This window comes from Capricornis sumatraensis, chromosome 2 (genome assembly GCF_032405125.1).
Source record: "Capricornis sumatraensis isolate serow.1 chromosome 2, serow.2, whole genome shotgun sequence".
Taxonomy (NCBI): domain Eukaryota; kingdom Metazoa; phylum Chordata; class Mammalia; order Artiodactyla; family Bovidae; genus Capricornis; species Capricornis sumatraensis.
In genome coordinates this window covers 21,812,835-21,836,931 of record NC_091070.1, presented here as the reverse complement: position 1 = coordinate 21,836,931, position 24,097 = coordinate 21,812,835, and the positions used below count along the sequence as shown (strand labels likewise).

The following is a 24,097-nucleotide window of genomic DNA, read 5'->3' as shown; positions in this document are numbered from 1 at the left end:
AGCAGGTGGAAACTGAGCTTTCACACCACACATTGCTAGCATGGACCACCCTCAGAATCCCTCCATCCCTAGATGGCCTCTGGGCTGAGCAGAGGAAATGAGACCCAGAGAGCTTGATTGGGACTGGCATCTTCCTGGATCTGAGCAGAGGTGGTCTGGAACAGTGGACCTGGTGCCCTGTCCCATCCTTGAATGGAGGACCCTAATTGGGAATGGGTGCCCCTTTCCCAATGAGTGTCTCTTTCTTGATGAGACCACTGATGTCATAAAGCTCTGAAGTTATCAGCACCCTGGAGAAGTCAGGCCATGGTGGGAAATCTAACTGGAAGTTCAAGGTGGGCTTCCCAGGCAGCCCCTACCTTGGGCTCCTTGGTATGTAATTGAACTAGAACCTCCCAGGCCTGGAAGCATAAGTGTTACAAGGTGGCATTTCTAGAGTAAACTTGGAGGCTCTAGCTGAGTTGCATTTGGCTCTGCTGATAGTGAAACTCTGGGTCAGTACAAGTAGAGGCCAGAAAACCAGACTCACAGTGCTGCTCCTGGGAGGAGGTCAGGGGAGATGGCTTAGGTTCCTCCTGACTCTTGGTCCTGTCATTTCAGTAGCTTGTGACTAGTAGTCGCTCACCTCCCTGCACCCTCTGGAAGCAGCAGCTCAGCCTTGGTTGCACATTGGAACATCTGCAGAGCCTTAAGAACCCCTGATGCTTGCCACTCACCTCCAGAGATTTTGATGTAGTTGGTCCTTGGTAGGACCTAGATGTCAGGATGTTAAAAGTCTTCCCAGATGATTCTAATGTTCAGCCAGGGTTGAGAGCCACTGCTAAAAAGGCAGGCGAGCTAATGATAATTAATATATAATCTATGTGCCAGTTACTGTGCTAAACCCATCATCTACATCATCTCCTTGAATCCTCACCGTAATCCCCATTTTCCAGATAAAGAAGCACGCTCAGAAAGGCTAGGTGACTTTCCAAGGCCAGAGAGCAGTAAGCACTTGGCATGCTATCCCAGGGCCATCAGATTTCGAAGCCCAGGCTGACAACCTTATAATAAAGGACTACTTTTGAAAAGGACATCCTAGGTAGCCCTAGTGGTTAAGAACTCGCCTGTGAATGCAAGAGATGTAAGAGACATGGGTTCGATCCCTGGGTCAGGAAGATCCTCTTGATAAGGAAATGGCAACCCACTCCAGTATTCTTGCCTGGAGAATCCCATGGACAGAGGAGCCTGGTGGGCTACAGTCCTCAGGGTCACACAGAGTCGGACACGACTTGGTATACATGCAATTTGAAAAGGAAGATGGGGACATGTCTGGGGCAGGCGCTCAGTAACCCAGGCAAGTTTCCCCTGTGCCCAAGCTGGATTGCCAGCCTGGTGCCGCCCTCGGCATCCTGTCTGGTTGAGCAGGAACCCTGGCAGTCCAAGCGGAGTTGGCTGCTTCCCCAGAACCCAGCAGTGTGCGGAGACACTCAGGGGGCCCGCCTTTTCATTTGGGAGAGGTGGAACCCGAGACAGTGTTCTCAGAGATGGTGACTCATGCACTGTTCCCCAGCTCTCCTAATGAATGGCAGTCTTTTAATGTGAGACACAGCATCAGATGAGATTTTTGTTCCCAGGGCAGTCAGGAGTGGTTGGGAATTATATTTTGTTCACCAGGTGTTTGGGGTTTAAAGCAGCCTCAGGAAAAAAAAAAAAAAGTCAAGAGTCATCCATTAAAAAGGACCAGAGTCTTTTTATTTGCAGTCCCAGTGAATTTAGTGAAAGGCAAACCCAGCAGGTACCTGTTTTACTGGTCATAAAAGGAAATTGAGCAGCAGTTATTCCAAAGGAGTTAGAGTTGTTTAAATCTAAAATTTAGGGATACGTGTATGTTTTAAAGGAAAATTTACAAGGCTTGGAGATTTGGGTTGAACTGTTTTTGATGAAAATGACATGGAAAATATTTTCCTTTCTTATTTTAAAACTTCCCCTTGGCTGTTTGTTTCCTAAATTTAGCAGTCAAAAAGAAATAAGCAAATCTAGGTGGAAAAAAAGAACAAACTGATGCAAGTCAGGCAGGTTTTCATAGTTTAATTGAAGTAAGGGACTGAAAATAAAAGTCTCCAAAAATGAGAAATAATTCTCCCCAGTTTATAGAGCAGAGTGGTTCTTTTAGCGTAAACAATTTCAAGATATGATTGACCTTATTGGACATGGAAGTGCTGGATTATCCACTTCCTGAAAACACAGACTAGCGGGGAGGCTGTTGCTTAAACAGCACCAAGAACTCTCAGCAGGAGGCTGGAGGGCTGTGGGAGGCTCATCAGGCTGTCACTCACTAATCTCCTCAACACTTGTTCCTTACTGCGGCCGCTCAAGGGCCTCTTAAGTCACGGTCCAGGTGGGAACTCCCCCAACCCCCACCCTTCCTGAAGTCTGACCACAGCCCTGCCCCCTCCACAAGGCAACTAATGCCTCACCCAGCTCTGGGCTCAAGTCCCTGGGCCAGATTGCAGAGACTAGCTTGAAAATCTTGAAATGGATAGCTTTCACCCAAACTGTGTCATTGCCACTGGTAGCCCATTTGTTGGTTTTTGTTTTTAACTTTTGTTTCTTACTTTTGGAGAGTGGTTTTCTTTTCACTGAAAGGACCAAAGGACTGATATCTCTGAAGGTTTGTTTATGAGCGAATAGCCAACTCAAACTGGTTCAAAAAAAAAAGTAGGTAGGTAGGTAGACAGATATAGAAAGATAAAAAAAAAAATCAAACTGAATTTGGATCAGAAATAATTGGCTTCAGGGACCCCAAAGAATATCACTGGAGCTCTTACTTTCCACGTCTTGGGTCTGATTGATTTTTCTTGGTTTTATTCTCCAGATAAGATTTCTGTGGGCAGGAAGACTCCCACTTCCCAGGCTTAGCAGTGCTAACAAAAAGAGTTCATTGTATAGAAAAGCCTCAGGGTGGATTCTGATTGTTGTTATTCAGTTGCTAAGTCAAGTCCAAATCTTTGCAACCCCATGGGCTTCAGCATGCCAGTCTTCCCTGTTCTTTGTTATCTTCCGGAGTTTGCTCAAACTCAAGTCCATCGAGTCAGTGATGCCATCCAACCATCTCATCCTCTGCCGCCCCTTTCTCCTCCTGCCTTCAATCTTTCCCAGCATCAGAGTCTTTTCCAATAAGTTGGCTTTTCGCATATGTGGCCAAAGTCTTATAGTTTAAGCTTCAACGTCAGTCCTTCCAATGAGTATTCAGGGTTGATTTCCTTTAGAATTGACTGGTTTGATCTTCTTGCAGTCCAAGGAACTCTCAAGAGTCTTCTCTAGCACCACAGTTCGAAAGCATCAATTCTTCAGCACTCAGTCTTCATTCTGATCGGCCCAGGTTAAGTCAAATGACTGTTCTGAACCAGTCCCCTGTGTCTGGGAGTGCAGTGACAAGGTCAGCTTAGCCTGGGTCTTGTGCCCACCTCATAGTGGTGACTGAGGTATTGGTCTGGTGGGAGGGAAGTGATTAGCGGCCCTGCCAGAAGCATGTGAGTGAGGAGATCCCTAAAATGGGCAAAAGCTACCCTGCCACCATCTCGGTCCATTACAGTTCCAAGTGTTGTGTTAGCCGAGTGTGGGGAGTGTGGTGTGGGGGCAGGAGATGCTTGCAGTCGTGACAGCTCATCCCTCCATCACTCACATACTCATTAGCCATTGCCTTCGAGTCCCGCTGGGTACTGTTCTGGGCTTCAGGATCCAGCATTAGATGAAACAGACAATCCCCGCCCTGCTGAAGGTTTTATTTTTGTGGGAAGAAGCAGTCAACAATATAACATGGATAAGCAAAATGCACATAGAACGTCCGATGGAGAAACAGCAGGTGGAAGGATGGAAGGCAAGTGTGGGGCTAGGGTTTTACAGATGGTGGTTGGGGAACGCTCACCAAGAAGGTGAGGTTTGAGCAGAGCCCTGCAGGAGGTGAAGGTGCAAGCTATGCAGACATCTGGGAGAAGAGCCTTCTGGAAAGAAGGTAGAATAAACCAAGGGGCGGAGGGGAAGGGTACCGGCAGACTCAGGGAACGTCAGGAGGCCAGTGTGACTGGAGCAGAGCCAGAGAGGGGCAACAGTAGAAGCTAAGGCCAACAAGGGGACGGGGCATTGGCTCCCAGAGTCTCCTGGGCCACTGTGAGCTCTGGGGCTCGTCCTCAGGGAGGGCGAAAGCCACTGGAGGCCCTGTGCTATGTCAGAGGATCCCGTCGGTTCACTGTGGTTTTCTCCCCAGATGATTTTAAGTAAGGTGAGAGCAGGGACACTGTCTAGGTATCTATTTACTCATTCATTCATTTACTCACTCATTCATCCTTTTATTCAGTAAACATCTGCTTAATACCTACTGTGTGCCAGGTGCTAGGAGCTCACAACTTAGTGCAAAAGAGACATAAAGCAAGATGTCAGTGCCTTGTGGCATAAGAATTCCACAGACAGCCCCTGTGCCCTCATCCAGAAAGGGCAGCAGTGCCAGTCCCATCCAGTGCCTCCTGCTGGCTCTGAGTCCAGCATCTCGGGTCCCTCAGGCCGATCGAGATATAGCTCCTTATGGTTTAGCAGCCTAGAGCCAAAGGATGCTTTGCTCCTAGCCAATGTGCTTTGTAGGCAGTGTGGCTGGGAGAACGGGAGACCACAGCGCACTGCTCACCAGGGCCTGGTGTCTGTGCCATTGCAGGACTCTTGCCTCAGCCGAGGTAGGCTGGGTGAGGACCCATGGCCAGTTCTCCAGCTACCCATGATCTAAGTTTGAGGGTGGAGGCTTCTTCATGATCCTGCATGGCCATGCCCTGTGTGGGATGGGAGAGAAGCGGGTAATCTGGATCCCTAGATTTCTCTTCTGGGAGCTGTCCTTTTGATTTCCATCCTCCCAGCTTCTTGCACAGTGTTAACACAAACTAGACTCTCAGTGAATAACCTGTTGCTTTAACACTAGTGGGATGTGCTTCAGCCACTGCCTGTGGGACCCAGGGCTGGGGTCTGCATCACGGTGGAGCCTGGGGGCAGGAGGGTACCAGGGGTGACCCCTGGACTTATCACCTGGAGGACTCAGAGGGTGGGACTGCCCATGTCCACCTCAGGCAGCACAGCAGAAGCAGCTGCTCTGGGGACTGATGAAGAATTCATTTTGAGGCATAGAGTTAGAGTGGTCATGTCCTGGAAGTCTCAGGATCAAAGGCCAGGGCCAGAGGGAGAGGAGAGTTCAAGAGCTAGAGGGAAATGAGCCGTGGGGTGTGTGTGTGTACTGCTTAGATACCCAGTAGAAGAGCTCCGGGTGGTGACTGGGCTGAGGCAGGGAGGGGCTGGATGGAGAGTTCCCAACACTCAGCTGACTCAGGGCCACTGATGTTTCAGCTCCAGACCCCGTGGATGCTGGGCCAATGGGAAAGCAGAGCTGAGACCTCTGGAGGGAGCAGGCCTGTGTTTCCTTGGCCCCCTTCTTCACAAAGGTGTGTCTCGGGTGAAGAGTCCAACCTCAGAGGAGGGTTGGACCATCAGAGGTAATGGTCTGAGGAAGGGAGCAGTAGAAGCATCTTTGAGGATGTGTAGCTCAGTTTTGGAGGAGGAAATGGCAACCCACTCCAGCATTCTTGCCTGGAGAATCCTGTGGACAGAGGAGCCTGTTGGGCTGCTGCTGTCCATAGGGTCACACAGAGTTGGACACAACTGAAGCAACTTAGCATGCATGCATGCATTGGAGAAGGAAATGGCAACCCACTCCAGTATTCTTGCCTGGAGAGTCCCAAGGACAGAGGAGCCTGGTGGGCTGCCGTCTGTGGGGTCACAATGAGTCGGACACGACTGAAGTGACTTAGCAGCAGTAGCAGCTCAGTTTTGAGGCCCCGAGAGGAACTTCCCTAGAGATGCTCTTCTACAACGTTCTCTGAGGCCCCAAGGAAGCTTTGAATGAGGCGAGGAAGGCAGCAGAGGACAGTGTCAGAAGCAGTCCTTCTTCTTCCTGGCACAAAGATGTGCTCAGTGGAGCTTTTCTGAATAAATGGGTGGATGGATGAAAGAGTGCGCGGATTCAAGCATCCATATAATCAATGAATGATCAGGTGATGTTTGGAACTTCTAGAAGTGTGTCCCAGTGCCCGGTAGGTGGGTGGCTTTTGATCAATATTTTTTGGGTGGATGGGTGAGTGTGGGATGAGGGCTTGGGGGTTTTCTGAGCCCACAGAGTGGCCACAAGTCCTAAATAAATAAACATGGCACGGTTATTTCTCTCAGTTGACTTGTAGGATAATTCAGTAACATGCTCTCCCCATGGGAGCTTCTGCAATTTTGTTTTTATTTTAGCTCCTCCACCATCAGCTGGAGGCTGATTTCCATTTCCCTGACCCCCAGGCTGAGAGGAAGTTGGGGGCAGAGTTGGCACCCATTCTTTCCCCGGGTGGGAAGGACACAAAAGAACCCTCATTCTCACTCTCACAGTTGACAGCTTGGGTCCTTCTGGCAATTCAAGCTTCAAGCCAGAACCTTCTCCCCCTCTCTCCTTCCCTCTTCCTCCCTCCTTCCCTCCTTCTCTCTTTCCTGAAATGGATTTCGAGTCCATGAGGACTCCACCCCATCTGCCCAGCCCCTGGTATGGCGCCAAATCAGAACACCACGGTGCAGCTGCTACGGCTGTCGTCACCATCTGAAGCATGCGTGTGGCACGAGGCTGGGCCCACTGGACCCGAGGAAATCTCCCTCACTGGCTCTGACCTCAGGGAGCTCAGGACTGGCTCCTAGGAGGGAGGAACACTACAGAGAGGCAGCCCTAAAAGAGGCAGGCACTCCCTGGAGCTCTAGGTTCTCAGGGGAACGCGGAGGCCCCGGGCTGTTGGTGGAAGCCCCCCAGCATCACCTAACACGTTGGTCTTCTCTCAGCAGGCCGAGCTGCCTTCCTGGGACCATCCCTCTAGAGACTAGGCCTGTGGCGGGATTCTCATATAGGGGTCCTATCCCTGGACAGCTCTCACCTACCTTCCTGCTGCCCCTGCGGGCTCACAGCTCCTGTCTGGTAGAGTCGAGGTACACTCACAGCTGATATTTCCAGGCACTCTAGAGGCTATCAGCCAGCAGTGTGGCTCAAATAATGAGACGTCAGGATCCATCTACCCATCCGTTCATTTCAGAAGTGTCTTTCCCCAGTGTCTTTCATGGGGGGGACTTTGGGAGCACAGAGCAGGGTGTGGCTAAGAGGAGGGGGCAACCGCCATCCATCACTTCCCAGCACTTAGCGCCCGGGCCCCCGGAGATGTGATGTGGACCATTTCAGCAGCAAGCACGAATCCCAGAGAAGAGGCTTCCTCTGGGCAGAACCTTGTCCAAGCCCTGGGTGTTTCACTGATCAGGCACCTCCTACATGCCTAGCCCCAGTGCCAGGCCCAAGTTCATACCTAGGAGACTGTCCATCTGATGGTTGCTTGGTGACCTCCAGCCTGGTTGGTGGTCCCCTCAGGTGGTCCCCTTATCTTGGGGGATCTGGTGCCCTCCAAAGTGTCACCATCTCCACATCCAGCAAAGAGCATTGGCCAAGAGTGTGGGCTTCCGAGTCAGAATGACCAGTTTGACTCCGGAAACCTAGGACTTACTAGCTCTGACCTTGAGCTTTTTTATTAATAGGGTTTTTATTTTTATTTTTAATGTTGGCTTATTTACTATTTTTGGTTGCCCTGGGTCTCCGTTGCTGCACATGGGCTTTCTCTAATTGCGGCAAGTAGAGGCTACGCTTCCTCGCAGTGCCGGGGCTTCTCATTGTGGTGGCTTCCCTTGTTGCTAGCGTGGGCTCTAGGCGCCGGAGCTTCAGTAACTGCAGCACATGGACTCAGAAGTTGTGGTGCATGGGCTTAGTTGATGCACAGCATGTGGGATCCTCCTGGACCAGGGATCAAACCCGTGTCCCCTGCACTGGCAGGCATGCTCTTAACTACTGGATCACCAGGGAAGTCCAGTAGGCTTTACTTTCTAAGAGCAGTTTTAGGTACACAAAAGTGAGTGGAAAGGACAGACAGTCCCAGATACTCCCTGCCCCCACATGTGGGGGTACTGTCTCGAGCCTCAGTTTCCTCATCTGTACACTGGGGGAATAATAATCTCCTGCTCAGGTACCAATGAGGTGATGCTTGGCTCCCACCTTGTCAGAAGTACTTGCCACTCAGTGGCTCCTTTGTCCTCTTGCCTGTGGCCCTTCTGATGCTGACCTTTGTCTCAGGTGACAGGAACACCCTCCAGAGGCTTTGATGAGAAGGCATACCTGGCAGCCAAGCAGCTGAAGCCTGGAGAGGACCCCTACAGGCAGCACGCCTTCAACCAGCTGGAGAGCGACAAGCTGAGCCCCGACCGGCCCATCCGGGACACCCGCCATTACAGGTGTGGCCTCTGTTGTGCTGGTGGAGAAAGGTGGAGGGAAGGGCCGACCCCAGTTGGCTTTTCTTTCAGTCACATGGGTTTAAGAAATGAGGAAAATTTCCTCAGACTCAGTCCAGCTCCTGAGACATACAAACCCTTCCTATCTGTTGTTTTCCTGGCTCCTCTTAGTTTCACTGACCTCCTGAGGGTCTGAGAGGCCCAAGGAGACCTCCCAGCCAGGCCACAGAGGCCCCTCAGTACCTCAGTCTGGAGTCCAAGCGAGAGTGGCCGGCCAGGAGACCAGGGGAGGTCCCCAGCGGGCGGGTGAGCCTGGCATTCCTGGTGCCTGGCTGGTGGTGCCTGCGGGGCCAGCCCTGCCTGCCCTATGCAAACAGTGGAGTGCTGTGCACCGCCCCCACAGGCATCCCTTTCCTTGCCCTCTGCCTGCCCCGCTGGCTCCCACCCTTCCTCGGCAACTCCCAGAAGTGCTTCCCGGTCTTGCTGTTTGTTCTCCTGGCGTGGTAGGTGGGAGAGGCCCTAGACCAGGACTCCAGGGCCTGGAGGCTCCGCTGACCCATATCTGGGCACTGAGGGGTTGGCCTGGATCCCCTCTGCCCTTCCCTCCACCCTCCCCCACTCTGAACTTTCTCGGGTGTTCACCAGGAAACTTGAAGGCGGAATTCCTCTTGGGGCTACACACATTTTAAAACGAGACTCCTCAAATCCAGGCCTATGATGGTTGGTGAGGAAGGCCTTTCCTCTTGCCCCAGTGCTTCTGCCCAGCCTTCTCAGAAGCCTGAGATGGATCAGGGGGTGCATGCGTGTGTGTGTGTGTGTGTTTGCACACGCATATCTGTAGGGTCAACAAAGAAGGTGTTGGCGGTGGTGGGCAGGGCCTCCCCTGGCAGAGACTGGGGTGTGGGGTGAGCCATGCTCTTCCCCTTCCAGGCTGCAGCTCCTGTTGGACCCCAGACTGTCAGGCCAGGTCCTGATGCAGCCCTGAATCCAGGGAGCCCCCATGAGGGAGGTCTTCCAACGACACCTAAACTGTGTGAGACAGACCTACCAGCATCACAGAGAAGACCCCACCAGCCCCAAACTCAAAGCACAGATGTGAGACAAAGCTTTTCAGAGGCTCCTGGTCCCTAGGAGCCATAAATTCCTGTCATTACAGATACAAATCCCAGAGAAATGCAGGATGGAGAGGGCTGAAGGGGGCGGGTGGGAGAAGGTCAAGTCCACTGTCCAGATGGGGTGTGGGCAGGTTGGCCACCTTCAGGTGGAGAATGGACATCATTGTCCACATTCCCTTCCTGGGCACTTAGGATTCAGAGATACAGAACTGGGGCCCTAGAGGTCAGTGCAAGGGGCTGACCCCTTCTTCCAGGGCTCCCCATCTCAGCAGACCAAGCCCCTTCCAGCCCCCAGATCCACAAGCCTCTGGGAGGAGAGGCGCTTGGAACGCCTGGCTTCCTGGGCAGCGGTGAACTTCTCCACCCCTCCTCCTCCCCCACACCCCCTCTGGAGGAGAATTATTTTAAGGCCTCTCACGACTCCTCCTGTGGGGGTCCCAGGCTGGTGGAACTCCTGCCTGTCTGACCCTGTCTGCTCTGCTGGACAGGAAATGGGCCTGGGAATTTGGCCGTAAGCCGCTGTCAGTGGAATGAATGCCGTAATGAAAAAATAGTCGTGGCTGGAATAGTCAGGGAGCAATTGTAATAAAGAAGATTGCTATGAAAACCAGCTCTGCAGCTGCCTTCCCGCCGGCCCCAGGAGCATGAGTAAATGCATTCACAGAAGCATTCTCAGAAATGACAGCGTTGAAGGCTGGCGAGGATGGATCGTTTTAATTCCCTTTCCAGAAGACAGGGGAGCCAGGGGGCCCAAAATGCGGTGTCTGGAGAAGGTGGGAGCACAGAGCTGCTAGGGGAGGGAGTGGGCTGGGGGAAACTGCCTTTGGTGTCTCCTCAGAGACTTCAGTTTACCCCCTAGGTGCCCCAGGGCCCATGGGAAGAGCAAGGGCACCCTACCTGCTGTCGCCAGCCTGGTTGTTCACGTTGGCAGTGAGAGGGAGAGATTCACGGGCGGGCAGGATAGGGGCAATTCCTCCCTAGATCCCACCAGATGTCAGGAGATGGGCGACGAGAAGGAAGAAGCTACAGAGAAAGGCCCTTTTCCCTCTTCTCCCCTCTGCCATTTTTTCTGTCTTGGCTGCTGCATTGGGCAGGGAGTCCTGTCGGTTGGTCCAGGTTGGTTCTGTCTGTGCGCCTACACACGTCAGAGCCTCCCTTAGCACTTCAGTGACCATGGGGCTCTGAGTGATCCTAGGACTGGGGTGAAGAGCCCCTGGGCCTGGGAAGTTCCCCCAGCCTGTGCTGTTCCTCCGGGGACTCCAGGCTGGGCAGCCTGAGTGGGGTGGGCATGGGTTTGGGGGAGCAGGGCCTGCGCCCAGCCTCAGCGGCAGCAGACTGGACAGAAAGAAGCCTCAAGCCTGGATGCCCCCAGGATGTCCCACAGCTGCCCTCTGTGCTCTCTGCTCTCTTCTCAGTTGTCCGTCCATGTCCTACTCCTCGGACCTGCCGGCCACCAGCGTCATCATCACCTTCCACAACGAAGCCCGCTCTACGCTCCTGCGCACAGTAAAGAGGTACGCCCTGCCTCATCCCTCATCTCAGTGGAGCTGCTCCCGTAGGCCTCAGGGATCTGCTGGGCCCTGGCAAGGGAGGACACTGAGATTGGGCATTGTGGCCAGACAGCCTGAAGACCGGTGGGCACTTGGGAGGGGGTTTCTGCCCTTCTGAGAAGCTGGGGTTAGTGAATCAGGGTCAGAACCCAAGAAGTCCAGCTGTTAGTGAGATGCATGAACACAAGGGCGGGTCCCCAGGACATGGGCAGAAACACGGGGGCCAGGAGCCGATGGAGGCAAGGACGGAAGTGAGGCCTTAGGTGGATGGGTGCCGGCCCAGTGGGCACCTGAGAGCGATTCAGAGAGAGATACCCCTTCTGTCCTCCTAAGGTTGGCCCTGTGGTCAAGTTTGACTTCTAATCACCTTGTTTCTTTAATGCACATAGATAAGAACAGGATTTGGAATGGAGTACCCAGTGATATTCCAAGGATTAAAGAAGCTTGGGCTTTCTTCATGGGGAGTGAAGGAAGAGGAGGGATGTCGGGAGGGAAAAGTTGGGATGGGGGTGCTTTCTGAGAACACCCATCCTGACCCATCAGGTCAGAAGGAGCCTCGCCGGCTTTCCAAGCAGGCAACATCCAGGCCAGCAGGGGTTGCTCTCTGGCCTTGTTGCCATTGTTAAGCCCAGGCAGCTAGAGCAGCTATGGATCCTGCCTCAACTAAACTAGGACAGTCCCCACCCACCACCTGGGGTGAATCTCAAGTGCCCGAGGGTCCAGGCAGCAGGGTCAGCAGGTGCTTGGAGGAGCCTGAGGAACATCCTGCCCCTCAGTCACTGACCAGGGCAAGAAGGGTTTGCTAGCAGCTGCCCAGGGCCAGTGTGCTGGCCCCTGAGGTGGGGGGTAAGGGAGTTGATGGTAAGAAGAAGGAAGTAGAAGGTGGCCCCTAAACCTGGGCTCATCTGTCTTGGTCACCACTTCAGCGTCCTGAACCGAACTCCTGCCAGCCTGATCCAGGAGATCATTCTAGTGGATGACTTCAGTTCAGATCGTAAGTATCCATCTTCTTTTTTTGCACCATTTCACACCCCGTCTCTCCAGAATGCTGAGGGAGGCACTCTTGAAATAGTCCTGGCCACCACAGGCTGATGTCTGCCCGTTACCGGGATCTTCAGTCTTTACTAAGTGCCTTTCCTGGCTCTGCTCCTTGGCGCCAAAGGAGTGGTGTTGCGTTGATGGGACATCAGTGAGATGACATTTTAAAAACTAAAACATCCGCAGCATCCTTCATTATCCAGCTGCCGTGTGCAGAATATTATCCCCACAAAATGGGCTTCCCAGATAGTGTTGGTGGTGAAGAACCCACCTGCCAATGCAGGAGACGCAAGAGAAGTGGGTTTGATCCCTGGGTTGGGAAGATCCCCTGGAGGAGAGCATGGCAAACCATTCCAGTATTCTTGCCTGGAGAATCCCACGGACAGAGGAGCCTGGTGGAACTTGGTTCATAGAGTTGCAAAGAGTCCGACACGAGTGAAGCAACTTAACACACAGTCTAGCTCAGAGGGTGTTGGACTGGAGAGGTTGTTGGTACTCTGTGGCACCCCCTGGGGGTTATGCCACAAGTACAGGCATTCCTCCGTCTGTCCTGGGAGCAGGGGATGGGGAGATGACCTGTCCCCCAGTGGAGAGGACCACACCTCGCCTTCCCAGCCCTTTCCCTGGGCCTGGTCAAACTCTATGTGGTCTGATGTCCATATCTAAACAATCTTGCTTCCTTCTCTCCACCCTCAGCCGAAGACTGTCTGCTGCTAACCAGGATCCCCAAGGTCAAGTGCCTACGCAATGACCGGAGGGAAGGTATGTCCTTGAATCCTGTGTGTACTGTAGACCCATTTTGGTCTAGACTTCTGCTCCCTTTTGATGCCATGTTATACCAACCAAATGTAGTCTCGCTGCATTCCTAGTGGCAAGTCCAAGGTCTGGGGAAAGACCCTCCTGCTGTCTTGGAGCAGCCCTTATCCCAGCATGACTGTAGGCAAGTAGCTCTACTTCTGGCTGCCTTAGTTATCTCTTCTGAGAAATGGGACTAATAATATACTCTTTCTGCCCTGCACAGTTATTGTAAGGGTTAAATGCTTTGAGAAAAGTACAGGGCAATATAGAGCAGATGTACCTGGAGCATCAGCTATGGCATAGGATTATATACGACTCTCTAGGGAACACAAAAGAAGTTGACAGGTGGTCCCTGCCCTCAGAGAGCTTATGATGGATTCCAAGGCTGGTGTAATTATGTGGGGGTGGGGAGCTAAAGGAGAAGGCAGTGATCTGGGAGGGCGCCTGGACTGGGTGAGAGAGTTGAGAGACAGATGAATGGGGAGCAAGAGAGAGCATTCTAGGCCCAGAGACTCTGAGCAAAGGCATCAGTCAGGCCTGGGTACATGCAGTACTACCAGCCTCTTCCTGCCTTTCCTACCTTCTCATCTCTGCTCACATTCTCACACTCAGTCCTCAAAACAGCCCTTCATCCTGTTTTACAGATAAAGGCACTAGGGTGTAAGAAGGTTCAGTAATTTGCCTGGAGTGATGAACCAAGGAGCCAGGATTCCACCCCCAGCCAGGGGGCCCACACTCACAGCCCAGCCTCTTAACCTTCCTTTTCTTAGTCTCCCGTCCTGGGAGAATCAGACCTGGTCAGCACAGGGAATAAGTGGGGTGAGGACAGATGATGGAGGGCCTCGAAGCCAGAGAAAGGCATTTAGATTTGATACTGACTCCAGCCTGTCTCGGTCTGGAAGACTCTCTGCAAGTCATACAGCATAGTGCAGCCAGAGGGGAGCATACTGAGGTTCCTCCACGTTGAAGGGGAAAGGGTTTTGGTGTCTAGTTCCCCTTAGGTACCAAACCACACTTTATTGCCACTTTTGTTCACTAAACTCTTGACTGTTCATCAGTGTGTCCCCAGAGCCCAGTGTCTGGCCTCTACATGGGGGAAGGGGGTGGCATTCAGAGGTTGATGGATGGGTGGATAAGAGAAAGGAAGAAAGAGGGAAGAAATCAGCAAATACGAAGAGAAGTTAAATCACAGTAACTCAGAGGAAACCTGAGCCCTAAGGGGCAGAGAGCCCTGAGCCTTTGAGGGGACGGCTGAGCAAACTGGCTGAGTCCCACCCAGCACCACCGTGTCCCTCCCACTTCAGGGCTGATCCGCTCCCGAGTTCGTGGGGCAGACGTGGCGGCAGCTGCCGTCCTCACTTTTCTGGACAGCCACTGCGAAGTGAACACGGAGTGGCTGCAGCCCATGCTGCAGCGAGTGAAGGAGGTAAGTCTCTCTGTCCCTGGGGGAGCTCTGTCCCTCAGGACACGCCTGCCATGTTCTTGGCACTGTGGGTGGGGAGGGTATGAACTGTCTCTGAGAGCTGGACAGGCAGAGTTAGAAACTAAGTGATCTGCTCCCTCCTGAGTGACTTCATTTGTGGGTGAGCCATGGAGCTCCTTCTGCAGACGGGTGGTGTTGTTTTCCTCCTGGGTGAGTGATGAGGAGCAGAGGGTGGGGGGTCAGACTGGGAAGCCTGCGAAGGAGGGAGGAGAGGACACTGTTCTCAAGCAGAGGGCCTTCCCATGCGCCCACTGCTCTTTGGAATGGGGAGGATTTGGACACATGGAACCAAGGATGAAGTGATTACAGCTCAACCATCAAAGACAGAGAACCCAAATTAAAAACGGGCAAAGGATTTGAATGGATGTTTCTTCAAGGAAGATAGACAGAGGGTCAACAAGCACATGAAGAGATGCTCAACGTCAAGTCATTAGCGAAATGCGAGTTAAAACCACCATGAGATACTACTTGATACCTCCTAGGAGGGCTCATCAAAGGATGGATAGTACAACTGCTGGTGAGGATTTGGATAAATAGGAGCCTTTGTGCATTGCTGGTGGAAATGTCAAATGGCAGCCACTTTGAAAAACAGACTGACAGTTCCTCAAAAGTTTAAACATAGAGTTACCTTATGACCCCGCAATTCCTCTCTTAGATATGTACTCAAGAGAAATGAAAACATGCCCCATACACAAACTTGAATCCAAGTGTTCAGAACAGTGTTATTCCAAATAGGCAAAACATGAAACAAACTAATGTCTATCGACTCATGAATGGCTAAACAGAATGTGATATAGCCATACAGTGGAATACTATTCGGCCATAAGAAAGGAATAAAGTACTGATACGTGTTATAGTATGGATGAACTTTGAAAACTATGCTCAGTGAAAGAAGCCAGTCGCAAAAGGCTATAAACTGTATGATTCTATTTGTATGAGATGTCCAGAGTAAACAAGTCTGAGGAAATACCAAGTGGATTCGTGGTTGTCAGGAGCTGGGGGGAGGGGAATGGGGGAGTAGCTGCTAGTGGGTACAGGGTTTCTTACTGGGGTGATTAAAGCATTCTGGATTTAGATAGTGGTGATGGTGAAGGAAAGTTATGACCAACCTAGATAGCATATTCAAAAGCAGAGACATTACTTTGCCAACAAAAGTCCGTCTAGTCAAGGCTATGGTTTTTCCAGTGGTCATGTATGGATGTGAGAGTTGGGCTGTGAAGAAAGCTGAGTGCCAAAGAATTGATGCTTTTGAACTGTGGTGTTGGAGAAGACTCTTGAGAGTCCCTTGAACTGCAAGGAGATCCAACCAGTCCATTCTAAAGATCAGTCCTGGGTGTTCTTTGGAAGTAATGATGCTAAAGCTGAAACTCCAATACTTTGGCCACCTCATGCAAAGAGGTGACTCATTGGAAAAGACTCTGATGCTGGGAGGGATTGGGGGCAGGAGGAGAAGGGGATGACAGAGGATGAGATGGCTGGATGGCATCACCGACTCGATGGATGTGAGTTTGAGTGAACTCTGGGAGCTGGTGATGGACAGGGAGGCCTGGCGTGCTGCAATTCATGAGGTCACAAAGAGTCGGACACGACTGAGCGACTGAACTGAACTGAACGGATGGTGACATGACCCTGTGAATACAGTACAAACCACAGAACTGTACACTTTCAAATGGTGAATTTTATAGTATATCAATTATATCTAATAAAACTATTATATGGTGTGAATTATATCTCAATATGAAAACAAATCTATAATAGGATAAAGTGAGGCCCCCACGGAACATTGTGAGACCATGGATGGTCTCCTCTGATCTGCCACGTCCCACATTTTTGTCATCCTAAGACAGGGTGTGAACTGAGGGACAGAGCTAGATTCAAAGTTGCAGACAAGGGCATTTTGAGGGTTAGTGCAGACAGAGAAGAAAGAAGAGGCTCTGTTCCTTGTCCCTCCATGGAGGGAGAAGAGAAGAGAGCAGACATCCTGCTGATGAAGGGCGATTAAGTTTTGCACGTGGTATATGATAAAAATCCACCACCACCACTCTCTCCACATCCCCCACCTCAGGAAAAAACCCTTTAGTAAAATTGGCATTACCCACCAATATTTTGGAAGTGGATTTGTGTCTAGGAGGTGATGGAGGGAGTATGAGTCTGACCTTGAAGTGGAGGTGGCATGAGAGGTGTGCCACCCAGGTTCCCCAGGGACTGCAATACGGTCAGTACCCTCAGGCTGCTGGTGGTCCAGTTGGGAAGACTCAACCCCAACATGTGCAAAGGTGGATGACAGTTAGTAAAACAACAGTTCAAACCAGCAATACAAAAGCCACCTCAAAAAAAAAAAAAAAAAAGAAAAGCCACCTCAGGCAACATCTGATTCGTTGAACCAGGAATTGTCGGGACTATAATTATGAGAGTAGCTTAAAAAGAGGAAGAAATCCTCTGCCTGCAGCAATCAGGGAGGGCTTCACTGAGGAGGTGAGATCCCAGCAGGGCTCAACATGGTGTTAGAGGAAGAGGCTGGGAGAGCATTGTGCCCGTGAGACCCAAGTGGGACCTTCTGTGAGCCTGGTGTGGTGATGCAGGACAGCTCCTGGGAGCCTGACATGTCCTTCAGGAGGTGCTGAGAACCTCATGCCTTGAGAGAACTTCACCAAACAGGCAGTTGGGGCTTTTTTCACAGAGTCCCTGACCTCACACCACCTCATGTGTCCTCCCCTAGGACCACACCCGCGTGGTGAGCCCCATCATTGATGTCATCAGTCTAGATAATTTCGCTTACCTTGCTGCATCTGCTGACCTTCGCGGAGGTAGGTCCAGAGCATCTCCAGACAATGAGACAGCATCTCCCTGCCCTTACCTCCAGAAAATGAAAGGAGATTGTATAGAGCTGTGGAGTTGGGGATGCAGGACCAGAGCTGGCAGCTGGAGGCTCCTGGCATGATGCGGGCAGAGTCAAGCTAGTCTCCACTCTTTCCCTGCCCCCAAACTTTGACACATCCTTCTCAAATACAGCTGGCCCAGAGAGGATGGGCACGAGTCCTGGGCAGAAGAACATGATATGACAGCTATCTTGGGAGTGGGGAAGGGGGGACCCTCAACTTTTCATGGATTCCTGACTTGTACACCCCAAAATGGTGTAGACCTGGCTGAATACAGTAGCTATTAACCACAGTTAGCTATTGAGCTCTTGAAATGTGACTCCATTTTCAGTGTCAATTGAGATACGTGGTAAGATAAAATACACACCAGGTTTTGAAGACTTAGTTTGAAAGAATGTAAAAAATCTCATTAGTAATTTCTTGTATTCATTATGAATATGATCATCAGTTTGAAATGATAGTATTTTGGATGATCTTGCATTAAAAATACATTATTCAAATTAATTTCATATGTCCTTACTTTTAGATATGGCTGCTAGAAAAATTTAAATTGTATATGTGGCTTGCATCTCCAGCTTGCAAAGTATTTCTTTTGGACAGCTCTGATCTAGGCTTTAGAGCCATGCTATACAATACAGTAGACAGTAGCCACTTTGGGCTAGGTACATTCAAGTTAGTTAAAATTAAGTAAAATTCAAAACTCAGTTCCTAAGTTGCTTCAGCAGCACATTAAGTGCTCAATAACCACATGTGACTTGGGTCCACCATGTTGGACAGGGCAGATGTAGGACACATCCATCAATGCAGCAAGTTCTACTGGGCAAGCAGCTCCAGAGAATCTGTGGCCAGGAGCTAATGAGCAGAGTTGAGTTCCTCTCTGGGGCTCAGATTTCAAATGGACACAGTCATTAGTTAGATGTTGAGGATGAATGGGAGGGAGCCACGCATTTCTCCTTTGGGAAATCACCTCAGGACCTTGGCACTTGCTGTTCTCCCTCCTAGAATTCCCTCTTCCCATCAGTCTGCATGGATCAGTCCTTCATTGAGGTTTCTACTCAAATGTCACCTCGTCAGAGAGTCTTTCCTGGGTACCCTTATTAGAACAGCATGCACATGTCTCCTGTCTTTCCTTCCTTTCTTTTTTTTTTTAGCACTCCCACACCAACTGACAGATTATCCATTTATTGATTTATCTTTGTAAGTCTTTGTCTTACCCATTAGATTGAAACTCCATGAGGACAGGGATCTGTCTCATTCTGAATGAAGGGATGACAACACCAATCACCCAGGGCCCTCTGCAAGTAGGGTTCTGATCAAGAGACTCTCAGGGGGCAGAATGAGGGGACAGGAGCCCTAAGCCCCATCCTCACCCCACTCTGACCCGTAGGATTCGACTGGAGCCTGCATTTCAAGTGGGAACAGATCCCCCTGGAGCAGAAGATTGCCCGGACAGACCCCACCAAGCCCATAAGGTCAGACCTGCTGTGGGTTCTGGGGAGACCCATACCTTCCCTGAGTCAGAGGCTTTGGAGGCTTCCGGGGGTTGGTTCAGTCACCAGGGCTCCTAGAGGTGCACAGTCTAAGGGCTGACTCTGTTCTGAGCCCTGGGGAGAGAGATCATAGACCAAAGGACAGGCCAGACATCCAGCCCCAGTGACTGTGCAAGTGGGTGATTGTAGGGTAAATGGCCTGAGCCCTGGGGCCATCTAGAGGGGCTCAGATTCTCTAGCTAATGTATTACCTCTTTCCTCTCCTTGCTCCCAGGACGCCTGTCATAGCTGGAGGAATCTTCGTGATTGACAAGTCCTGGTTTAACCACTTGGGAAAGTATGATGCTCAGATGGACATCTGGGGGGGAGAAAATTTCGGTAAGTTGGGGAATAACCACAATAACAATAGTAGGCAAACCCAGGTTGAGTGTTTTCATGTGTAAGGCCCTAGGGACTTTATACACAGTGACTACTTAAACTCTCACAACGAATCTCTGAAGTACCATTCTACTGGTAAACTGAGGCACAGAGAGGTTAAGTAATTTGTCCAGAGCCACGTATCTAGTGAACAGAGATGGGGTGGTCAGGGAGAGCCTGTGGCCACTGGGCTAGACCTGTGCGGAGGAACCACGTGGCTGCTTCCCTATCAGAAACACTGAAGGAGAGGTGGTGTGCAGTAGACGGTGATGGTTCAGCATACGTAATAGAGTCAGGCCCTATTACTGGGTGCAAACCCTGGCCCTACCACCTACAAGCTGTTTGGCTCTTGGTAAGTGAAAGCCTCTCCGAGCCTCAGTTTCCCCAAGAGGCTGTCATGAGCACTAAGAAAGAGGATGGATGAAGATACTGGTGGCTATTATTATTACTTATGAAGCCACAGGGCTTCCCAGGTGGCTCAGTGGTGAAGAATCCGCCTGCAATGCAGGAGATGCTAAGAAGCTAACGTTCGATCCCTGTGTTGCGAAGAGCCCCTGGAGCAGGAAATGGCAACCCACTCCATTCTTGCCTGGAGAATCCCGTGGACAGAAGAGCCTGGTGGGTTACAGTTCATGGAGTCGCAAAGAGTTGGACATGACTGAGTGCGCGCGTGCACACACACACACACACATACACGATACCATAGGAACCCTTTAGCCCCACAAGGAAAGAGAAGAGCCAGTGAACCTCAAGGGTTGCTGGTGAGGTTCGTGGGACAAAGGCTGGATACAGATGGAACGCTTGATGTAGGGGTTTATGAAAGGGGCTGTTTGCATGATGTGGACAAGTTATAGGGAACCACAAAGGACAGGGTAGGGCTTGGCGCGTGACTCCTGGGAGGTGCAGCCACCCCTAAGTCTGAAAGATGGGGACAGAGCACTCCCCAGTACAAGCTATGGTCTTGAGGTGCCTGCAGTCAGCCCACGCACCAGGTGGAAGTTGTCAGGGGATGAACATCCACCCTCACTCTCTCCCTGACTGCAGGCTGAGTCTATCCTAACTCAGGAAGGAAGCCAAGGGGAGCGGCCCACACAGTAGCCTCCCAGATGAAGAGCAGGGTGGAATAGGGCAGAGAACAAACAATCCCAGAGGTTCTCCAGGAGCTGGGGGAGAGATACCAAGAAGCCCATAAAAGACAAAGGCCCGTCCTTGCTGTTCCTGGACCCACTCAGTCCTTTGCAGAGCCTTTCCCACTGTTTCCCTTTTCATCCTGACCCGGTTTCTTAAGAAGTAAACAGGTCAGTATCTCACCCATCTGACAGGTGGGGAAACAGGTGGACGCCACCTTCCAGATCTCAGTCAGGAAACTCCACATCTGACAGGTGTAGAATAGGCATCTTTACTGGAGGGATCACTTCAGTGTGGTGAGGTGTGATCCAAGTCACGGTTTGTGCTTCTGGGCTGGGAGGACCAGGTCTTTCTTCCCTCTCGGACTGGGACAGTGGGGCAGACGGGCATTGGGGCTTTGACTCAGAACCAGCTGGAGTGGAAACAGGCATGGAATTTTCTCCCCTTTGTAACTTACTCTTGGAAATGGTTTCTAGGCAGGCATTCGGAGGAGTCAATGCTGGGAACTGGGGTGCAGTGACCCTTCCATTCTGACCTCCTTTCATGTATTTTGGGCCAAAGTGACCTCTTTTGTGTCCTCCGTCTCAGCCAGAAGGGAGCTTTGGCAAAGCCAGTTTCCTGTCTCAGAGAGCTGCAAAACCAAGGATCTCTGCTGCGTCCAGAGGCCTTTTTCTTTTTCCCTTCCTTCTTTTTTTTTTAAAGGCTGGGGCCTGATAGAGAAACAAGTCAACGATCAAATAGCTAACTTTAAACTCTGCCTGAGGCCAGGGCTCAGTGGTTGGGGGAACTTGAAAGGTGAACCACACAGTGGTTCTAGGGAAGCTTTTGTTTCTTCGAAGAAATTCAAAGAAATTCCCAGGCTAGCCCTGTAGCTCAGACATTCAACTGCTGGGACCAGTTTTGAGCCAGGAGACTCCACCGCTGGTGGGTTTGGGCCTTTTGTTCTGTTCCTTTGTGGAAGGATGGGAGTTGCCTAAACGGAGACTCCTTCCTGTTTCCCCTGAGAGAGCCAAATGCAGGCAGGCGCTCAGAGGCCGCCCTGAGCGGGGGTGGCAAATGTGAAAACCTTGGGATTCTCATTAGGCATCCTTTCAAAGTTGCATCAGATCATGGTACTCTGCTGCTCAAGACCCCACAAGGGCTCCCATGTCACTCAGAGCAAAACCCAAAGTCCTCAGACCATCTGCCCTTCTGTTGCAGGAAGGCAGACCCCTTCCAGGGCCTGAAACTGGGCTCTTGTCTAACACTCGGAAATGATTGTCCGAGGAGACATGTGCTGACTTTATTGGGAAAGGGCACCTGGGTAGAGAGCAGTAGGGTAAGGGAACCTAGGAGAACTGCTCTGCGTGGCTCGCAGTCTCGGGTTTTCTGGTGATGGGATTAGTTTCCGGGTGGTCTTTGGCCAATCATTCTAATTCAGAGTCTTTCCTGGTGGTGCACGCATTGCTCAGCCAAGATGGATGCTAGCGAGAGGGATTCTGGGAAGTGGACGGACACGCAGTGTCTCCTTTAGACCTTTCCTGAACTCTTCCGGTTGGTGGTGGCTTATTAGTTCTGTGTTCCTTATCAGGATCTCCTGTCATAAAACAAGGCATGCAAACGGTTACTCTGGTGCCTGGCCGGGCGGTTTCAATCAGTGTGCTTCCCCAACACTTCCCCCACAAGACACCCCACCAACCTCTCCCCCACTCACTCACCTCGAGATCTGTGCCCTTGCTGGTCCCTCTGCCTGCAGTGCTTATCCCCAGGAGCCGTGTGACTCTTCCTCCCCTCCTCAGGCCTCAACCCAGCTGTCTCCTCTCACGCAAAACATCCCTAATCAGCCTCACTAAAATTGCGGCCCCACCCCCAACTCCACTCATTGTCCTCTGTTTTCCTGCCTGCTCTGTCCTCTTCATTGCGCTTACTACCATCGGACAGATATTATGGGCTCAGTGGTAAAGAATCTGCCCGTGCAAGAGACACACAGGAGCCAGTGTTTGATCCCTGGGTCAGGAAGATCCCCTGGAGGAGGAAAAGGCAACCCATTCCAGTATTCTTGCCTGGGAAATCCCATGGACAGAAGAGCCTGGAGGGTTATAGTCCATGGGGCTGCGAAGAGTCGGACACAATTAGACCATGTATTCTCATTTTCTTGTCTACCTGCATTTTTTGTTTCTTACTTTACTGAGTTCTTGTCTGCTCTCACTAGAGTGTGAGCGCTTCTAGAACAGTATCTGACAGGTTGTAAATAGGTCTTTGGTAAAAATCTGCCGAATATACTAAAGAATCTGGTTCAAATAATGGGACTTGCTGAACAAAGTATGGACTTTACATTAGGGTTCTGCAGCTGAGTGTGGGGGTGACCTTGGAGAGGTTATTTAACATCTTTGAGCTTCATCAGTTCAGTTCAGTTGCTCAGTCGTGTCCAGCTCTTTGCGGCCCCATGAATCACAGCACGCCAGACCTCCCTGTTATTAAAAACACAAGGATCATAACACCAATGTCATATGGTAGCTGTGAGAATTAGACATCAGCCAGAAACAGCACAAAGTGCTCAGTAAATGCACGATGGTTAACTGCTTTTGTTGTTGCCATTGTTGCTAGTAATGACAATAAGTAAATAATAATATGACAATATGGGGTATGTGGGATAAAAGTGAAAGTCGCTCAGTCATGTCCGACTCTTTGCAACCCCATGGACTATACAGTTCATGGAATTCTCTAGGCCAGAATACTGGAGTGGGTAGCCTTTCCCTTCTCCAGGGGATCTTCCCAACCCAGGATCGAACCCAGGTCTCCCGCACTGCAGGTGGATTCTTTACCAGCTGAGCCACAAGGGAAGCCCAAGAATATTGGAGTGGGTAACCCATCCCTTCTCCAGTGGATCTTCCCGATCCAGGAATTGAACTGGAGTCTCCTGCATTGCAGGCGGATTCTTTACCGACTGAGCTATCAAGGAAGCCCTAACTATTAATAGCATAATAAAGTTAGCCTGGCAGAAATGGGACTAGAATGCAGATCTTCTGTCCCCAGTTCCGAATCTCAGTTGCTGAACCAGTTGCAGAGCTCTGACCAGGAGAAGAGGGAGAGGCCTGGCAGTTAGCAAGTAGACCTAGAGAAGCCTGTTAATATAGCCAACCCTGAAGGCAGTCCAGATGTGCCAAATGTCCAGTCCTGGTCCCAGGACCGCATCGGGAAGTTGCCTGGTGCACACAGGCTGGCCAGGAAGTAGTCCTGAGTCCTCTGCTCCCTGCTCTGCTAGTCACTGGCAGGGCTCCAAGCAGCTGTGCCAGGTGAGAGGCCCCAGACCTGACCAGGGACCCCGACTGTCCTTACAGCCACCTGGGGAGTAGGAAGAGGGACCAAGGCTGCAAGTCATGCAAAGTGGTCTTTCCTTTTTCAAAAAATTAAAAAAAAAAAAACAATGCTGTGGATATTCTGGGACAAGAGAGAGGTGTTTTAATGTCACAGGATGTCCAACTGCAGGGTTAAAATGAAAGAGAGGAAGAAATCAGAGAAGATTATACGAGGTCCAGCCAGCTACCAAGGTGGATCCTTGCCAGAAGTTGACAGGACTGTTGAGTGGAGAACGGAGTGAGAGACTTGTGACATCCCCTTCTGGGAGGCAGGATGACCACTGCTAGCATCTCCTAGCTCCACTAGGGACCAGTCGTCATCTGTGAGAGCTCCTTCAGCATCACCACCACCACCAACAGAAAGTGTGTCTCAGTAGGGCCAATGCATGCGCGTGGGTGTGCTAAGTCGCTTCAGTCGTGTCTAACTTTTCATGACACTAGGGACTGTAGCCCACCAGGCTCCTCTGTCCCTGGGGTTCTCCAGGCAAGAATAC

General features: G+C 51.1%; 1 protein-coding gene across 1 annotated transcript in view; it reads left to right on the top strand.

Annotated features, from left to right (window-relative positions):
- GALNT16 (polypeptide N-acetylgalactosaminyltransferase 16) overlaps positions 1–24,097 on the top strand; it is a 104,972-nt gene that overhangs the window by 65,654 nt on the left and 15,221 nt on the right. Inside the window, exons 2-9 of the mRNA XM_068964242.1 lie at positions 8,213–8,370; positions 10,898–10,996; positions 11,959–12,026; positions 12,767–12,832; positions 14,173–14,294; positions 17,071–17,158; positions 18,618–18,702; positions 18,995–19,098. Of these exons, the coding sequence (XP_068820343.1) occupies positions 8,213–8,370; positions 10,898–10,996; positions 11,959–12,026; positions 12,767–12,832; positions 14,173–14,294; positions 17,071–17,158; positions 18,618–18,702; positions 18,995–19,098 (790 nt within the window). The remainder of the gene's footprint in view (positions 1–8,212; positions 8,371–10,897; positions 10,997–11,958; positions 12,027–12,766; positions 12,833–14,172; positions 14,295–17,070; positions 17,159–18,617; positions 18,703–18,994; positions 19,099–24,097) is intronic.